The following is a 20,908-nucleotide window of genomic DNA, read 5'->3' as shown; positions in this document are numbered from 1 at the left end:
TACTCATCATTTGTACTCTGATTACATAACTCCGGTACATGTAATCTGTTACTCCACAACACTGAGTATCGATACTACAAAAGTCTCACTGACAGGACAGAGCAGAATCTTTCCTGAATGTTTTTAGAACAATCTGGAACTGGATCAGAACAAGTTTAAGAGCAAAGAGACTAGAATACACACCTGGACCACTGAGGAATTACAAAAATATAAGAACTTATGCGAATAGAAAACAAAGTACTACAACTAAAAGGTGAAAATCACAAGATATTGTCTGAATAAAGAGTTTTTATGCTCTTGTTGGTGTCAGAGTCGTGTTTGTGTCCATGTAGAGTCGTGTTTGTGTCCATGTAGAGTCGTGTTTGTGTTTGCGACTCACTTGACTCCAGGAATATCCAGCATGTTGGTGAGTCCCGTCCAGTTTATGTCCAACCACTGAAACACAAACAAGAAACACCATTACACGGACACTTTATTAGGCACAGAGCAAATATTTACTCAGAAAACACAGTGTCGCCATGGAGATGTTACTGCTTTGCCTGGAACATTCCACAGTACGGCATTAACATGATGTATTTTGCATGTGTCCAAAGTCCTGCTGTTTCCTGCTATGAAAATATCTCCACAAACATGTTTTTGTTTTTATTGAGAGTGGGGTTGGCTCTCCGCAGATCTGGCTTGTAATTTGGACTGCTGGTGTTACCTTCTCGTCTCCATGGATACAGACAGGTTTAATGCCTTACAACATTCTAAGCAAAATCTCCATGGAGACAGACCAGTGTCAGACTCTTCCTCTAGAAAGTTACACAGCCCAGCTTTACGTTTGTACATCAGACGGAGAAGAAAGTCCAAGTCTGTTTCTGTCGTATTAGTAAAGGTCCTGAGCTGGTTTAGTCCAAGTTTAGTCCTGGTTTAAATCTGATTTTACACTGGTTTAGACCTGGTTTAGTCCAGATCATCAATACTGCTGGTGGGTTGGATTGGGGGGAGCGGGTGTTGGGCGGTGTTGGCGGGTTGGGGGAGCGGGTGCTGGGTGGAGGGTTGGGTTGGGGGAGCGGGTGTTGGGCGGGTGGCGGCGGGGGTTGGGGGGAGCGGGTGCTGGGTGGAGGGTTGGGTTGGGGGAGCGGGTGCTGGGTGGCGGGTTGGGTTGGGGGGAGCGGGTGCTGGGTGGTGCTGGCGGGTTTGGTTGGGGGGAGCGGGTTGGGCGTGCGGCGGGTTGGGGGAGCGGGTGCTGGGTGGCGGGTTGGGTTGGGGGGAGCGGTGCTGGGTGGGCTGGCGGGTTGGTTGGGGGAAGCGGGGCTGGTGGGTTGGGTGGGGGCGGGGCTGGGTTGGGTTGGGTTGGGGAGCGGGTGTGGGACGGGCTCTGGAGTGATGATTGACAGTCGACTGACAGACACAATGATACAACACGGCGTGGATCAGTGCGCTCCGGACTGAGACGCAGAACAGACTTTAAAATTTGTGCTCGGATCAAGCAGTTTCTCTCTTCTCCAGACACGGCGGGACACGGCGGTGCCTCTTGTCCCGCCCGCAGACGCCCGTGTCTGCGCTCGTCACCTAATAACCTGCGTCTGACTCACCGTCGCCGTTAGTCCACCTCGTAAATTTTAATGTCCTGGCCGTAGTTGATCCTAAAGAGACGACTACAGACAAGACTTTGACCCAAAAGTCAAATTTTTAACAAATTTGTACTAAAATAGGTGTTTAGTGACACTTTAAGTCCTGGTTTAGTCCTGGTTTAGTCCCAGTCACCAGAATGCAGAAAGAGTTAGAGGATATATGGTATGAACTGATGTAGTAGTGGTAGTACTATTAGTAGTAGTAGTAGTAGTAAGTAGTAGTAGTAGTAGTAGTAGTAGTAGTAGTAGTAGTAGTAGTAGTAGTAGTAGTAGTAGTAGTAGTAGTAGTAGTAGTAGTAGTAGTAGTAGTAGTAGTAGTAGCAGTAGTAGCAGTAGTACTACTACCTCAGTCTCTGTTTCTCTCTTTTATTGACATTCTTTCTCAATAATTTCTTATATTATATATGAGCAGGAGCTGCACTGTGTAATTTTTTGTTGGGGGTTTGTTGGTCATCGTCTGCTTGTTTCTATGGAGATGTAATGTCTCTGCCTGGAATGTTCCACAGTGTGACATTAAACAGCTCTACTTTACATTTATTCAGTTACAGGTGGTTTTACAGCTCAGAAACACCTAGAAAAACAAACATTCAGACTGTGAGAGGCTCGCCTCTCCACAGACCTGACCTGTCACCTGGTCCGGTCTGAGAATAGAACGGTTTAAAGTCAGACTGAGAAACTCTGAGGAAACGTCTGAGTCACACTGAAACTGTGTCAGCGTCTCTGCAGTGAAAACCGTCCCCATCGCTGGAGACACAAAGACACAAACGGCTGATGTTGTGTCCTCGGGCAAGACACCTCGTCCTCCAGAGTCTGACATCGCTGCAGGAGCATTTTTACCATTTACACAGCACTGATTCTTCTGCCTCACACAGAGAAAGTCCTGGGTTCTTTTTTGTACCAATAACACGACGTGAGAATTGTGTCTTTTATCAATTTTATCGGAGTCAAATAATTAAATAAATTAAATAAATGTATGTACGTAAGTAAGTAAGTAAAAAATAGAAACATAGTGACATAAATACAGAATATCTCAGTTGTATAAACGAAGTCAACAGTGCAAAGAAAATTTAATTAATGATTGACAGGACTCTGGGTTATGACAGAGTTATAAAATATAAAGTCAAAAGTTTGGACACTTCTTCTTTTTCAGTGTATTTTTTCTTTAACTTTACCATTTCCTACATTTATACACACAAAACATCAGATATATGAAGCAGTAGATATGGGTTTATGGAATTATAGATATTTTAGAGTCTCCACCCTTTACTTTGTGGACAGTTGTAAACTTTTGACCCTCAAAAATGTCAAAAATAAAAACCAGAATTCAAAGTAAAGGTTGTTTTTAAAGTTTTGAATTCTCTAGAGTTAATTTTTTTGTTTGTTAATTATAGAAATAAAGCAGAAACGTGAATTTAAAAGTGTCTAAACTCGTGCCTGGTCGTGTTCAATTTTTCTTTGTTTTTTATTTTCAGTTTTGTTCTTTTTGGCCCAGTTGATCTTCTGTAGGAAACTGTAAACCACAAAGACGCAGAACAAAAGCACCGGAAAAACAGGGAGGACCCACACGTACACACTGTCCTACTAATACTCACACTACTACTACTACTACTACACACTATATACTACTGCTACTACTGCTATTACAACTACAACTACTACTACTGCTATGTACTATGAACTACTGCCATTACAACAATAAGAATTACTACAACAACAACTTCTATCTACTACTGCTACTACAATGTACTTTATACTACTACTGCTACTACTGCTATTACACCAAAAATGACAATGCTACCACTGTTTTAAAATGTAATCCCCTACAGATTACAGATTACACACACCAAAATGTAGTTTGTAACAGAATCCATTAAATTACTTAAAGTGAGTAATGTAATCTGATTACTTTGGATTACTTGATTTGCTGTAGAGAAACAAAGACGAGGACATTGGAACATAAAATGTTTTTTCTGCTAAAATAAAATAAAAAGTCCAGACTTTACTGAACCAAATTAAAAATATTATTGATAGAAAACGAAGAAACACGTCCACACAGCAGGATTTAGACCTGGTTTAGTCCTGTTTTTGTCCTGGTTTAGTCCTGGTTTAGACCTGGGTTTAGACCTGGTTTTAGTCCTAGTTTAGATCTAGTTTAGACCTGGTTTAGACCTGTTTTAGACCTGTTTTAGACCTGGTTTAGACCTGGTTTAGATCTAGTTTAGACTTGGTTTAGACCTGGTTTAGACCTAGTTTAGACCTGGTTTAGACCTGGTTTTAGTCCTAGTTTAGATCTAGTTTAGACCTGTTTTAGACCTGTTTTAGACCTGGTTTAGACCTGGTTTAGATCTAGTTTAGACCTGGTTTTAGACCTGGTTTTAGACCTGGTTTAGACCTGGTTTAGATCTAGTTTAGACCTGGTTTAGACCTGGTTTTAGACCTGGTTTTAGACCTGGTTTAGACCTGGTTTAGACCTGGTTTAGACCTGGTTTTAGTCCTAGTTTAGATCTAGTTTAGACCTGGTTTAGACCTGTTTTAGACCTGGTTTTGTCCTGGTTTAGATCTGGTTTATTTTTCGGCAAAGAGTGGAATTACCAAAAATAAAAAAATAAAAAATAAAAAAGGGGATTTAGCCCAAAATGTGAAAACAGGAAAATCTCTCTGTGTAACTGTAATCCAATTACCACTCACTGAAACAGTAACTGTAACTGAATACAGTTACTCATCATTTGTACTCTGATTACATAACTGCAGTACATGTAATCTGTTACTCCACTACACTGAATGCTACTGCTACTACAAAAACAACTGCTATCTACTACTGCTACTACAACAAGTACCACAACTGCTTTCTACTCCTACTACAATGTACTATGTATTACTGCTACTACAATGTACTATCTACTGCTTCTACTACAACAACAACTACCATCTACTACTGCCAGTACTATCTAGTATCTGTAGTATCTGCTAACTACTGCTATCTACTACTACTACTTCAACAACTGCTACTAATATCTACTACAATTACTACTACGTTACTACTACTACTACTTCTTTCTACTACTACTACTGTCTACCAGACTTAAAGACACAATGTGTACATTTTTGGCTGGGAATCAGTCACCTGCTTGTTTCTATGGATACGTCATTTCTCTGCCTGGAATGTTCCACAGTGTGACTTTAAACAGCTCGACTTCACATTTATTCAATTACAGCTGGATTTACGGCTCAAAAATACCCAGAAAAACAGACTCTCTGACTGTGAGCGGAGTCGCCTCTCCACAGATCTGACCTGGAACTTGTACTACAACTACTACTACAACTACTACTACTACAACTACTACAACTACTACTACTACTACAACTACTACTACTACTACTACTACTACAACTACTACAACTACAACTACAACTACAACTACTACAACTACTACAACTACAACTACTACTACTACTACTACTACTACTGCTACTGCTACTGCTACTACTACTACTACTACTACTACTACTACTACTACTACTACTACTACTACTACTACTACTACTACTACTACTACTACTACTACTACTACTACTACTACTACTACTACTACTACTACTACTACTACTACTACTACTACTACTACTACTACTACTACTACTACTACAACTACTACTACTAACTACTACTAACTACTACTACTACTACTACTGGCAGAGTGGTTAGCCCGTCTCGTCTGTGTGGAGGTTGTGGGTTTGATTCTGCACGTCTCTGTTTCTCTGGAGGTTTTTATCAGAGCAGAGTTTATAAACACAGGAAGGAAGAGCCGGTCAGGAGCCGGTCAAGAGCCGGTCAGGAGCCAGTCAAGAGCCGGTCAGGAGCCGGCCAGTCAAGAGCCGCTCAGGGGCCAGTCAAGAGCGTCGCTCAGTCAGGGGCCAGTCAAGAGCCGCTCAGGGGCCAGTCAAGAGCCGGTCAGGGGCCAGTCAAGAGCCGCTCAGGAGCCGGTCAGGAGCCAGTCAAGAGCCGCTCAGGGCCAGTCAAGAGCCGGTCAGGAGCCAGTCAAGAGCCACTCAGGAGCCGGTCAGGAGCCAGTCAAGAGCCGCTCAGGAGCCGGTCAGGAGCCAGTCAAGAGCCGCTCAGGAGCCGGTCAAGAGCCGGTCAGGAGCCGGTCAAGAGCCGGTCAGGAGCCAGTCAAGAGCCGGTCAGGAGCCAGTCAAGAGCCAGTCAAGAGCCGGTCAGGAACCAGTCAAGAGCCGGTCAGGAACCGGTCAAGAGCCGGTCAGGAGTCAGTCAAGAGCCGCTCAGGAGCCGGTCAGGAGCCGCGCGGGAGCCGTCTGTGATAGGCTCCTCTGGGTTTACGTGTGGATTATCTTCTATAAAACTAATAAAAATCCAGTTATTTTACAGCGACGTCACGCTGGGGGTGAATAAACCCGCCTTGCCTCGTCTACGGCAGGATGTTCAGCGGTTACCACGGAGACACAAAACACACATTACCAAACACGGACCAAAAAGTTTCAAGATCTGTCTGAAAACTCAAGAAAAAAAAAAAAAAAAACCCGGTGTAGATGTCGTGTGTAGAGTCTAACAAACACGAATTACAAAATGTTTCCACTTTCATTCCCGTCTTTTCCTGTTTACTGCAGATTTAATCACGTCTCAAAGCAACAGAAACTCTACATGAACACGACTTTTCTGGGTAAAAAAAAATAAAAAATCTAACTGTGACTTTTCTGTTTAAAAAATTGTGATTTGATTTGTGATTTATGTTTAAAAAAGCTGGATTCTGTTCAGTAAACAACTTCAGGAGAGTTAACATCTGAGAGACACGAGTTTGTAGATGTTTAAACTACAGAGGGAGGGGAGGGCATCTGGTTTAGACCTGGTTTAGTCCTGGTTTAGTCCTGGTTTAGTCCTGGTTTAGACCTGGTTTAGACCTGGTTTAGACCTGTTTTAGACCTAGTTTAGACCTGGTTTAGACCTGGTTTAGACCTGGTTTAATCCTGGTTTAATCCTGGTTTAATCCTGGTTTAGTCCTGGTTTAGTCCTGGTTTAGTCCTGGTTTAGTCCTGGTTTAGACCTGGTTTAGACCTGGTTTAGTCCTGGTTTAGTCCTGGTTTAGACCTGGTTTAGTCCTGGTTTAGTCCTGGTTTAGTCCTGGTTTTACCTGGTTTGTTTACCTGGTTTAGTCCTGGTTTAGTCCTGGTTTAGTCCTGGTTTAGACCTGGTTTAGACCTGGTTTAGACCTGGTTTAGACCTGGTTTTAGTCCTGGTTTAGACCTGTTTTAGACCTGTTTTAGACCTGGTTTAGTCCTGGTTTAGACCTGGTTTAGACCTGTTTTAGACCTGGTTTAGACCTGGTTTAGACCTGGTTTAGACCTGGTTTAGACCTGGTTTAGACCTGTTTTAGACCTGGTTTAGTCCTGGTTTAGACCTGTTTTAGACCTGTTTTAGACCTGGTTTAGTCCTGGTTTAGTCCTGGTTTAGACCTGGTTTTAGACCTGGTCCTGGTTCAGACCTGGTTCAGACCTGTTTTAGACCTGGTTTAGACCTGGTTCAGACCTGGTTCAGACCTGGTTCAGACCTGGTTCAGTCTAGATTAGATTAGTTAGATTTTATTACCGTTTGTGATTTATTTATAAGTTTTACGAGTGACAGCAGAGTTTAGACAGAAAGTGTAAAATCCGTGATAAATAAACAGACGTGTGGTGGTGTAGTCGCAGTGTAGTCGTTGTTGTCGTTGTCGTTGTCGTCGTCATTGTTGTTGTAGTAGTAGTTGTTGTTGTAGTCAGTGGTGTAGTTGTTGTTGTAGTTGTTGTTGTTGTGCTCGTGACCCTTAAACCAGAGGGTGAACAGTTTCATACTCACAGGTTTCTTGAGGAAGAAGACGGACAGGGCCCCGACCAGAGGCATGTCCCCCAAGAGCGGCTCCATCACCACACGCATCACCCCGAGGAGCTGCACACAGGAGGAGACAGGGTCAGACAGGAGCAGACAGGAGCAGACAGGAGAAGACAGGAGGAGACAGGAGGAGACAGGAGCAGACAGGAGGAGACAGGAGGAGACAGGAGGAGACAGGAGCAGACAGGAGCAGGCAGGAGAAGACAGGGTCAGACAGGAGCAGGCAGGAGCAGACAGGAGCAGGCAGGAGAAGACAGGGTCAGACAGGAGCAGACAGGAGCAGACAGGGTCAGACAGGAGCAGACAGGAGCAGACAGGGTCAGACAGGAGCAGACAGGAGAAGACAGGGTCAGACAGGAGAAGACAGGAGAAGACAGGAGCAGACAGGAGAAGACAGGGTCAGACAGGAGCAGACAGGAGAAGACAGGAGCAGACAGGAGAAGACAGGGTCAGACAGGAGCAGACAGGAGAAGACAGGAGCAGACAGGAGAAGACAGGGTCAGACAGGAGCAGACAGGAGAAGACAGGAGCAGACAGGAGAAGACAGGAGCAGACAGGAGAAGACAGGGTCAGACAGGAGCAGACAGAGTCAGACAGGAGCAGACAGGAGAAGACAGGGTCAGGAGCAGACAGGAAGACAGGAGCAGACAGGAGAAGACAGGGTCAGACAGGAGCAGACAGGAGAGACAGGAGAAGACAGGAGCAGACAGGAGAAGACAGGGTCAGAAGACAGGAGCAGACAGGAGAAGACAGAAGACAGGAGAAGACAGGGTCAGACAGGAGCAGACAGGAGAAGACAGGAGCAGACAGGAGAAGACAGGGTCAGACAGGAGCAGGGACAGGGTCAGGGTCGGACTGTGTGTGTCCAAGATTCAGATTTGACCTAAAACATGCAGAGTTTGTGTTTCAGTGTTAAACATGTGAACTTGGGCTGATGGAGCTGGTTTCTGACCGGACACTGACCTGTTTATCCTCATCACTCTGTTATGTAAAAGTGTGTGTGTGTATATACGTGTGTGTGTGTGTATATACGTGTGTGCGTGTGTGTGTGTGTGTATATACATGTGTGTGTGTGTGTGTACATGTACAGAGGAGATTGCAGCAGTGACCCGGGGCACATGTACAAAGTGAACGAGAGATCAGCTCAGTTTAAACACGACACACTGGGACTGAGGAAAGATAAAGAGTCGAATGTGTGTCTGACTGAAACGTAGATCCACCCATATCGTTTTTATTCACAGCCGATACCAATACCGATCTTTTAGAACACAGAGAAACTGATCGCCGATATGTTCTGGACCGAGATCGTTTATTTTCCCCAAATAATGTAACTGAAATCTCTGATAAACTATTAAAATAAATCTTTGTGAGGATTTTTTTAGGCCGCAGATCGACCAGAACAAAATATCGGCCTGTGCTGGAGATTTAAGACCAATAACCAATACAATAAAAAGCCCAAATATCGACCCGATATATCGGCCAGTTGAGAAATGCACCATTAGAGATTTGGTTTAAATCCAGGCTCAAAACTCACTAATGCACAGTGATTCTTTTATAAAACACAGAGTTTTATTTCATGTTTAGTGTATTTTATTTTTATATTGTGTTGATTTTATCGCGAAGCACTTTGGTCGTCTTGTAAAACGCTCTCTAAATATAAAAAATGGGTTTCAAAAGAAGCGCTTCGTGGACCTCCAGAGGATAATACACAGTAGATAAAACTCAGTGCTGCTCTTTGGGAAGGGAAGTCAGTTAAAGGTTGTATGGAGGATTTTATTTTTTAGTTTCAAATTGTCAATGAAAATTTAAAACACCATTACAGAGACGCAGCAGCCTTGGAATTATGATGAACAAAAAATAAAAATAAAAATAAAAATTCATCAACTGTGGACGTGTTGAGACCAGATAAACATCAGCCAATAAAAAACGAGGCTCCCTCATTTTCTATTGGCTGTTGGGTTGTCAATCAAACTCCCTACGTTTCCAGTGTAACTGACTCGTCGGCGCGCGGGGATTTCGTGGTTTATGCGTCGGTTCTTAGAGGCTTTTTCAAGCTGTCGCTTTCTCACATTTTGTACAAAGTTTGTCGCGACGGCGGACGAGAATCCACGACCAGTTTGCCGCAAAAAAAAGTCAGTTTTTGAGCTCGCTGAAAGAAGAAGAGAAGAAGGAGAAAAGGAGCGAAAACAAACTGAGGTGATTCTTGGAGATTCCTTCCAGCGACGGCGCGACTGAAGCAGACGAAGAGTCTAAAGACGGATTCATCGGTCGCTGAATTATTTCTAGACAAGTCACGTCTCCGGTAATTCTGAACACGCACCGGATGTAAACAAATGTGATTTCTAGAGTAAAGAGGCGGGAGGAGGTGTTTCTACTGAGGCTGTGGAGGAGGAAGGTGATGTCGCTGTATTTCTCTTCCCTTAAAAAAATCCTCTATACAACCTTTAAAAGTTGCCAAAAAAACCCAAGGCACTCACGGGTTAAAATAAAATGCCTTTATTAATTTACGGCCCTTTCTCCAGGTGGTGGGTTTCTTCTATTTAATTCACATGGTTCGCTCTTAATTCGGTTTGTCCCCTGAGGTAAGTCACAGGCCGAAACGCGTCGGGACTTTGTAAGTTTGTCCATTAAAGGTTGTATAGAGGATTTTTTTAAGGGAAGAGAAATACAGCGACAGTCCTTGTGCGCGTTCAGAATTACTGTTGAAGTTTCCTGTCTAGAAGTAATTCAGCGACCGACGCGTCAGTTTTTAGACCCTTCGTCTGCTTCGGTCGTGAAATCGCTGGACGAGCTCTCCGAGAATCACCTCAGTTTGGCTTTGCTCCTTTTCTCCTTCTCTTCTTCTTTCAGCGACCTCAAAAAACGGACTTTCTTTTGGGGCGAACCGATCGTGGATTCTCGTCCGCCGTCGCGCGACAAACTTTGTGCGAAATGCGAGGAAGCGACAGTTCGAAAAAGCCTCTAAGAACCGCTGCGTAAACCACGTAATCCCCGCGCTCCGACGAGTCAGTTACACTAGGGAGTTTGATTGACAACCCAACAGCCAATAGAAAATGAGGGAGCCTCGTTTTCTATTGGCTGATGTTTATCTGGCCTCAACACGTCCACAGTTGATAGATTTTCATTCTTTTTTTTTTTTTGGTCATCATAATTACAAAACTGCTGCGTCTCTGTAATGGTATTTTAATCTTTCACTGACAGTTTGAAACAAAAAAAAAATCCTCCATACAACCTTTTAGACCGTAAATTAATAAAGTCATTTTATTTTAACCGGTGAGTGTCTTGGGTTTTTTGGCATCTTTCAGCTCTCTAAATAAAGTTTGATTTACTGATTTATTGACATATCTCCAGCTCTTTATATCTCGATCTATTATAAATAAAAGAATACAGAATTTTTAAAATGTACTTATAATAATAATAATAATGATGAGTTCTTGGTGCAGCCGCAGTCGCCCCGGGGCAGAGCGTTCTTACCTGGATGTTTTTGATGCCCGCTCGGCAGTAGAACTTCTTTATATCCACGTCGATCTCCGTGTTTCCCACAAAACTGAAACAGAAACACGAGTGTGAGGAGAGAGAAAAACACGAAGGACGATGATTATTATGAACTCTCTCAAATCAATGTAAAACCAAAAAATAAGAAAATGAAAATATAACAGTTTTCTTTATTATTTGTCTCCAAAACCAAAATGAAAAAACAAATGATGATTCGTTTTTTCAGTTTTCGATTTTGTGCTTAAATTAAAAATAGTTTAAAAAAAAAAGGATAATGACTGTTTCCTGTTTTTCGGTGACTTAAACTGTGATGCCGGACTGAACCAGGACTAAACCAGGTCCGGGACCAGACCGGGACTAAAACCAGGATTTAGACCGGGACCAGACAAGGACTGAGTCTGGGACCAGGACTGAGACTAGGAATAGGACCAGGACTGAGACTGGGACTGAGACTGAGACAGACTGGGGAACAGGACCAGAACTGAGACCAGCACTAAGACTGAACCGGGACTGAACCGGGACTGAACCACTTTCAGTCCTGGTCTGGTCCCGGTCTGGTCCCGGTCCTGTTCTCTGGTCTCAGTCCCAGTCTCAGTCCTGGTCGAGTCCCGGTTTAGTCCTGTTTTAGTTTTAGTCCTGTTTTAGTCCTGTTTTAGTCCTGGTTTAGTCCTGTCCTGGTTTAGTCCTGTTTTAGTCCTGGTTCAGTCCTGTTTTAGTTTAAGTTTAAGTCACTTAAACGCTGATTCTAAATTCTATATTCACCGTGAACAATGTATTAAAAAGTTGAACATATTTCTGTTTGTTTGTTTTGTTTGTCTTGTGGGCGGAGCTTCAGACAGGAGGCGTGGTCTTGTACGCCTAACCTCACGGAGGGTTCAAATAAGGCGCAGGAGATATCTCTTTTATCACCTGAAACCTCCTCTGACTCGTTTCTGTTGAGGGAAAAATGTTGTAACGTGAGGAACGCTCCAACACGCCCACGATAAAACTCTGACATTACACAGGACGGAATCTCCTGAGCCTAAAGCCACGTTAGAATGTCGTTACCTCATCGCAGACACACTGGGAGTTGTGTTTCCGTTTAATCACACATGTTTGAGTAATCCCGCTTTATGAGTCTGAACAAATCCCCCAGAGCTCAAAATGCAAAAGTGTTTTCTGTTTAGAAGAGCTCAGATTAAAGGTGCAGGTTTTGTGCGTTAAACATGTGACAACAAAACAAAACTCCGGAATGTAAGTCGCACCAGACAAAAAATGTGTAAGGAAAAAGAAAAAAAAAAAAAAACATACATAACTCGCACTTTTTGAGGGAAATTATTTTATAAAATCAGGGACCAAGAACTAGAGCCCGACCGATATGATACCGATATAATGGAAGTTGCCGCTGCCGATATAATCGCCGATATATTTAGTGATGTAAAAATTCACTGTAAGTCTTGAATTATAAAAAAAAAAAAAACTTAGGTTTGGATCTGGTAGATTTTAAACTGGGTTTATTTAGACAACATTTAATGTTATTCTTACTCTTTACATGATATGTCATAGGACTAAAGCAGGTCTAAGGCAGGACTGAACCAGGACTGAACCAGGACTGAGTGTTGGGACTCGGTCTCTATCTCTCTCCGTCTCTCGAGCCCAAGATTAGTCCTGGTTTATTTATTTTATGCTGAATATATATATGCATGTTTTTTTTATCCTATGCACACGCAGATTTTTGAAAGTTTCGTTTTTAGCCGCTGTCGCTGTCAAACTCCCAAGAGTCTGAACGCGACATGAAGAGAAAAAAGTGAGAGAAAGAGAAAACACGACTCCCAATAAGGATCAGGCTCCCGTCGGTCGCTTCAAAGAGCCGGATCTAAGAGCCGCTTCGATCACGACCGACTCATCACTACAAGCGAGTAAATAAACAATCACTATTAGCCTTTAGCCGTAAATGCTGCGCGCCGCAGTAATTAATTATATGTGCAAATGTCATAATTCACACGTCTGTTCACAGCTCATTTACATCAATGCAGGTTCAGTAACAAATATACAGACAATATAATCAATTTACAACAGACCAATAGAAAACAGACTGTTTATGTGTGAGAGACACAGCAGATCATCAATAACCAATCAGAACGAACCAAAACCAGCTTCAAAGTCGACATATTTCCAACACTCAGCCTCACACAGGCTCCTCCCACATCACACAGGCTCCTCCCACATCACAAGTCTGAACTAATAAATGTCCTTTTAATCCAGACTCAAACCGATTGTCCGTAAAAAGAAAATAATCTAAGTGTTGTGCACATGGATCTGTGTCTGTGAGTGTAAACAAACACATGTGACTCTGTGGTGTGTTCAGGGACAGTACGGACACACACACACACTAAATGACTCCGCAGATAAATACTGATGTGGAGCCACATATTAGGACATTTATCTGTCTGTAAATTAGATTAAATGAACAGAATGTAGAGAGTCTAAGATTTATAACGAGGTATAACATGCCCACGTGAAATATCGGACCCTATCAGCAAACATATCGGCCGATAGCTGATATGCTTCCAGTTGCTCATATCGGCCAACAGATATATCAGTCGGGCTCTACCAAGAACTGACATTTCATCCTGAAAAGCAAGTTCTAGTAAAAGAAAATTGAATAAAGAAGAACAGACTGAACAGACGCATCACGAATTTCAGATTTCTGGTCATCGTACAATCCACACTGGGAAGGATTTTCAGATTTTTTAATTTTTTTTATTTCACTGATAAAGTATAAAAAGACGTGGAGAGTGTCACAACATCAGACACACGAGGAATGAATGAAAAGGAGCAGAAAGAAGAAAAATCTTATGTTATCAGGACCCGGTCGCGCAGAAATAAAAAAAAAAAAGTGCCACTTACAGCCCGAAAACCACGGTACATTAGAAGAGAGACGAGAGGAACAGTGTGATGTGGGCCGTTTAAAGACCTGAGCTGCAGGATCCTGACGTGGGACTGAAGCAGGACTAGACTCACCTGACCTCCAGGTCCATGATCACCTGCCTCTTGTCCACGTTCTCTGTGTAGACCTTCACTCCGTTCACCCGCAGAGGCTGAAAGCACCAGAGAGGAAAAGGAGGCGGGTTAAAGCAAGTGTGACAGTGAACGGTTTTGTGTTTGGATTTAAACTGGAGCCGTCACTGTAAAAAGAGAATCAGTGTGTCGCTCGTTCATTTGTTTTTCAAAATGAAGGGCTTTGGGTGTCTGGAAAGGTGCTATATAAATGCAATCAATCAAAATAAAAACAAAAAAAAAACAAAATGAAAAAATAACTATTTTCTTCATTATTTGTCTCGGAAAAAAACAAAAAAACAAACTGAAAGAAAGAGATAATTATTTATTTTATCAGTTTTCAATTTGTGATAAAAAAAAAGGTCTGATCCTAGGATTAAAAAAACCAGGTCTGATCTAGGACTAAACCAGGACTAAACCAGGTCTGATCCTAGGACTAAACCAGGACTAAACCAGGGCTGATCCTAGGACTAAACCAGGACTAAACCAGGGTCTGATCCTAGGACTAAACCAGGACTAAACCAGGGCTGATCCTAGACTAAACCAGGACTAACCAGGATCCTAGGACTAGGACTAAACCAGGACTAAACCAGGTCTGATCCTAGGACTAAACCAGGACTAACCAGGACTAAACCAGGACTAAACCAGGTCTGATCCTAAACCAGGACTAAACCAGGTCTGATCCAGGACTAAACCAGGACTAAACCAGGTCTGATCCTAGACTAAACCAGGACTAAACCAGGACTAAACCAGGACTAACCAGGTCTGATCCAGGACTAAACCAAGACTGAACCAGTCTGATCCTAGGACTAAACCAGGACTAAACCAGGTCTGATCCTAGGACTAAACCAGGACTGAACCAGGTCTGATCCTAGGACTAAACCAGGACTAAACCAGGGCTGATCCTAGGACTAAACCAGGACTAAACCAGGTCTGATCCTAGGACTAAACCAGGACTAAACCAGGTCTGATCCTAGGACTAAACCAGGACTAAACCAGGTCTGATCCTAGGACTAAACCAGGACTAAACCAGGTCTGATCCTAGGACTAAACCAGGACTAAACCAGGTCTGATCCTAGGACTAAACCAGGACTAAACCAGGTCTGATCCGAGGACTAAAACTAAGGACCAGGTCTGATCCTAGGACTAAACCAGGACTAACCAGTCTGATCCTAGGACTAAACCAGGACAAACCAGGACTAAACCAGGTCTGATCCTAGGACTAAACCAGGACTAAACCAGGGCTGATCCTAGGACTAAACCAGGACTAAACCAGGACCTAGGACTAAACCAGGACTAAACCAGTCTGACCAGGACTAAACCACTAGGACTAAACCAGGACTGAACCAGGTCTGATCCTAGGACTAAACCAGGACTAAACCAGGTCTGATCCTAGGACTAAACCAGGACTAAACCAGGTCTGATCCTAGGACTAAACCAGGACTAAACCAGGTCTGATCCGAGGACTAAACCAGGACTAAACCAGGACTGAACCAGGTCTGATCCTAGGACTAAACCAGGACTAAACCAGGTCTGATCCTAGGACTAAACCAGGACTAAACCAGGTCTGATCCGAGGACTAAACCAGGACTGATCCTAGGACTAAACCAGGACTAAACCAGGTCTGATCCAAGGATTAAACCAGGACTAAACCAGGGCTGATCCTAGGACTAAACCAGGACTAAACCAGCAGTGTCACTACAGGCCCGGATGGGTGACCGCACAGTCTCAGGACTAAAACCAGGACCAGAACGGGACCAGGACTGAGAGTGGTTTAGTCCTGGTTCAGTCCTGGTTTAGTCCTGGTTCAGTCCTGGTTCAGTCCTAGTTCAGACCTGGTTTAGTCCTGGTTTAGACCCGGTTTAGACCCGGTTTAGACCCAGTTTAGATCTGGTATAGTCCCAGTTTAGTCCTGATGGTTTAGACCTGGTTTAGTCCTGGTTCAGTCCCCGTTCAGTCCTGGTTCAGTCCTGGTTCAGTCCCGGTTCAGTCCTGGTTCAGTCCTGGTTCAGTCCTGGTTTAGTTCTGGTTCAGTCCTCGTTTAGTCCTGGTTTAGTCCTGGTATTTATTTACTCAGTTTCTTGTGACCTCTGGTATTTTTGTTTTCCTCAACTGAGGGAAAAAAAGCTGGCGACCCCTCGTGTGTGGAGTTTAAAAACACAGTGGAGCACTTCCTTCCTGTATTACCACATGATGACATCACAAGGTGGAAGAGCTCAGTCTAAACATGCAGGGTTTGTGTGAACGAAACAAACCCCAGCTCCGGGTCAGGTAGAGTCAGGTCACAGGGTTCGGTCTCACCTTGTCTCCCAGGTCGATCTTGGTGAAGCAGAAGGAGCTCAGGTACGGCGTGGCGTTTTTCACCGACGGCTCGATGGTTTCTCTGAAGAGTTTATCCACGAACTGACAGATGAACGGCCACATCTGCTTCACCGTCTGCACCACACACAATTCAGTCAGGGCGTTTAAAACAGAGTAAAAACACTTCAGCTTCAGTGTCTGTAAACGTTCACACGGGACAAAGTCTGATACAAAACTGGACACTTCACGAGTCGCTGCGTTTGAATAAAAACACACGACACGAGACGAGTCCACGAACACAAAACAAGACGACCCATATGGAAAAAAAACAGGAAAAAAATATAAGAATTGACCACTGTCTTTGTAGTAAAATCTTTATATAAGGTTAATATGTGTCATGTGTGTTTTACTCCTGAAAGTGTTTCCCCCTTTTGCATTTTTCTCATACAACTATATTATGAAAAACTAGTAAAGATAAAGTGGACATTTTGCATGACATTTACAGGTAATGTGCATGATAAACTACATTTTCTTTGTATGTTCCGTGTAATGTTTGTATTCTTTAATTATAATAATGACATTACTATTATTAGTTTGTACGACCGTAAACGAAAACAAAAGAATCCCTAAATTTTTCATTCTCATTACTGTTTATTTTGTACGATCATAAACGATAAACTTAGTGAAAATGAAAAATGAAATATGTTGCAGTAAAAAAAAAAATCTGGGTCAGAAGGGGTATTTTTTTAAGGAAACAATCATAATTTCACTTGTTTTTCTCTGATTCTGTGGTAAAAATGACCTTTGTCCATCACTTGTGAGGACATTGTGTGTGAGATTAGTGTCATATTCAGCCCTTGCAGGTTACAAAGTTTTATATGTTTGACGCTGCACATATTTACCAAAGATCTTGTAACTGTTTTCACTGTCATATACAAATCTTTTAGGATTCAGATAAAACATGTTAAAATGGTGTATGATTTATCTGTACCTTTTCCATATGGGCAGGGTTTGATTGAATTCATAGCAAATGGTCACAGTTTTTACACCTTCAAGGGTCAAAGTCTTTACATCAAGGACCACACACACACTCACACACACCCAACAACACACACACACGCACACACACACACACGCACACACACACACACACACACACACACACACACACACTAACCCATAAAAGAGCTGTGTATTCATGTTTTATGCGGGTATTGCTCTGCACAAAACAAATAAAACTTTAAGTACATTCTTTTGGCAGCTGCTCAGCCAAAACCAAATATCGACCTGTGTTGGAAATTTGAGACAGATAGTTATGCGCTAAAAAGAGCAAATATCGGCCCGGTATATCGTCAGAAAGACAGACAGATACACCTCTACACCAGTGTACTCAGATACTTTCACAATCTGCATCTCACAGTTCAATATCAGGCACGAAAACAGGTCAGGGGTGACAAGAGAGAGAAGGGAACGCGAGGGGTGATGTGTGTGTTGGGGGGATGTATGCGATCGGCCTAAATCTTGCCGATATGGGCCTCGTTATAAATCCTAGACTCTCTACATTATGTTAATTTAATCCAGTTTACAGACAGATAAATGTCCTCATATGTGGCTCCGCATCAGTATTTATCTGCGGAGTCATTTGTCTGTGTGCGTGTGTCCCTGAACACACCACAGAGTCTATTAGCTTATTGTAAAGTGACTATATTGGCCGTATATTTGTTACTGGACCTGCAGTGATACGTAAATGAGCTGTGAATAGAGGTGTGAATGATCGACATTTACACATATAATTAATCACCGCAGCGCGCAGCATTTACCGCTAAATGCTAATAGCTGTAGTTTACTTTCTTTATTAGCTCCTAGAATGTGTTGCAAAAATGGCATTAGGCCGACCTACTGTCTGTAAATATGACACAAACAGGCAGAATAACAATAAATGTTGCCTAAATAGACCCAATTTAAAATCCACTAGAGCCAAACCTAAGTTTTTTTTAAACAATTCAAGATTTACAGTGAATTTTTACATCGCTAAATATATCGGCAGCTCCAACTCCAATTTTATCGATATCATATCAGCCGCAACAAAATCCATAACGGCCCGACCCTAGTCAAGAGCGCACTAATTGAGACCAAGACCTGTCCGAAACCACAGGGTCCCGAGACCGAGACAAGACCAAGACCTCTGAGGATCGAGACTGAGACAAGACCGAGACTTCTGAGGGTCGAGACCAGGACAAGACTGAGACCTCTGCCCCTCAAGACCAAATTGAGATCATCTTTGTCATTTTCTACATTTATTTGTATTTTACACTTATTTTATCACATTTATATCAATGTTTTTTTATAAATCTATATCTATTTGATCTGATTAATGTTCACTTTAGTCTTAAAATAAACCAGGCACAACTGTTCTGCACTGAAACACTCTCATCCTTTTTTTTTTTTTTTTTTTTTTATTCCTTACTGGAGTTACATTCTCTGACTGGTTTTGCAGTGGGATTTAGCCTCTGCACATTTTCCAAGTCAAACGCACATCGTTACAAACAAATTTGGCATTTTATCTGGCAAACTTCAGCCCACGTATCTCAGAAGGCCTGCTGTGCCGACACTGTAGCATATAGACTTAAACTTTTATCATTGAATCTACACGATCACATAGTTCACCTCTTTCGGCTTCAAAACGCTGAATTTTGACGAAAGGTGAGGGATTTTCATGCTTGCAATATTTTGTGGAGGCAACAAAACAGCGGACATGCTACGTTTTCATTTTTTTCTGTTGATGAAAAGTGCTTAAGAACAGTTATTTACACTGAAACTGAAAATGGTGTGTGTAGTTCCCTCTGTTTTTTTTAGCTGACGCTGCATCTTTAAGAACCTTTAGTGTTTGTGTGTAAAGCTGCAACCTCTGACACCCGTGGATCACATGTCATAATTTGTGTGTAAATGTTATAATTTAGACATTTTAAATCACAAATTAGAAGATTTCGTTTCATTTGTACCAAAATGACTGTGAAACGATGACAAACGAGGGTGAAAACAAGTGTAGATCGGCAAAATGGAGTCTTGAAAATAAGTGATTAAAGATTTACTCAAACATGAATCACTCCAAATAAAACTTCAGAAGGTGAATGAGAAAAAAACTACGATAACATGGATAAAAGATCTGAAACGTCTAATGTGCAGGTCTGATTTAACAAACAGAGAGACTTGTGATTCGATATATTGTGATGATATTGTCGTCAAATTTTACTGTTACATTAATCTTAATACAACAAACAATCACTGTGAACATGAAGAAACACAGTGTAATGTAATTTATTAATAGTTCAAACTCCAGTGATTCTAAAATTAACCAATTTATATAAAAAAAAAAAACCTAATTAACTGTTCTGGCCTCTAATTATTTTCTCTCCACAGAGACACTCCCTGGTTTTACTGATGCTCCACATTCAAATAAACTCAAAACAAATCCACTGAAACATCACAAATCCACTGAAACATCACATTCAAATAAACTCATCACAAATCCACTGAAACATCACAAATCCACTGAAACATCACAAATCCACCGAAACATCACATGTCCACCGAAACATCACATGTCCACCGAAACATCACATGTCCACCGAAACATCACATGTCCACCGAAACATCACACATCCACCAAAACATCACATATCCACTGAAACATCATGTCCACCAAAACATCACATGTCCACCAAAACATCACATGTCCACCAAAACATCACATGTCCACCAAAACATCACATGTCCACCAAAACATCACATGTCCACCAAAACATCACATGTCCACCAAAACATCACATATCCACTGAAACATCACATGTCCATCAAAACATCACATGTCCACCAAAACATCACATATCCACCAAAACATCACACGTCCACCGAAACATCACACATCCACTGAAACATCACGCATCCACCGAAACATCACACATCCACTGAAACATCACATATCCACTGAAACATCACATGTCCACCAAAACATCACATGTCCACTGAAACATCACACATCCACTGAAACATCACATATCCACTGAAACATCACACATCCACTGAAACATCACATGTCCACCAAAACATCACATGTCCACCAAAACATCACATGTCCACCAAAACATCACATGTCCACCAAAACATCACATGTCCACCAAAACATCACATGTCCACCAAAACATCACATATCCACTGAAACATCACATGTCAAATAAACTCATCACATTTACACCAAAACATCACATGTCCACCAAAACATCACATATCCACCAAAACATCACACGTCCACCGAAACATCACACATCCACTGAAACATCACACATCCACTGAAACATCACACATCCACTGAAACATCACATTCACATGAACTCATCACATATAACTGAAACATCACGTTCACATTACCTTGTTTAACCACTCCACCCGCTCCACATCTGGATAATGAACCTGTGGAAACAGAAACATCAACATTAGTCCAAACATACAGAGGAGTTTTACATCTGAGGCTAACCACTCTGCCACAGTCACATGGGCCTGTACGGGCCTGTCG

At 42.3% G+C, this 20,908-nt stretch overlaps 1 protein-coding gene across 1 annotated transcript in view; it reads right to left on the bottom strand.

The window, feature by feature from the left end:
- Positions 1–20,908, bottom strand: part of LOC110172529 (extended synaptotagmin-2-like) — a 91,908-nt gene that overhangs the window by 45,473 nt on the left and 25,527 nt on the right. The window contains 6 exon segments of the mRNA XM_055151753.1: positions 380–435; positions 7,468–7,557; positions 10,975–11,047; positions 13,999–14,075; positions 16,336–16,470; positions 20,764–20,805. Of these exon segments, the coding sequence (XP_055007728.1) occupies positions 380–435; positions 7,468–7,557; positions 10,975–11,047; positions 13,999–14,075; positions 16,336–16,470; positions 20,764–20,805 (473 nt within the window).

This window comes from Boleophthalmus pectinirostris, unplaced genomic scaffold (genome assembly GCF_026225935.1).
Source record: "Boleophthalmus pectinirostris isolate CB_2022bp ecotype Guang Dong unplaced genomic scaffold, ASM2622593v1 HiC_scaffold_16, whole genome shotgun sequence".
NCBI lineage: Eukaryota > Metazoa > Chordata > Actinopteri > Gobiiformes > Gobiidae > Boleophthalmus > Boleophthalmus pectinirostris.
This window is presented reverse-complemented; position numbering and strand designations above follow the sequence as displayed.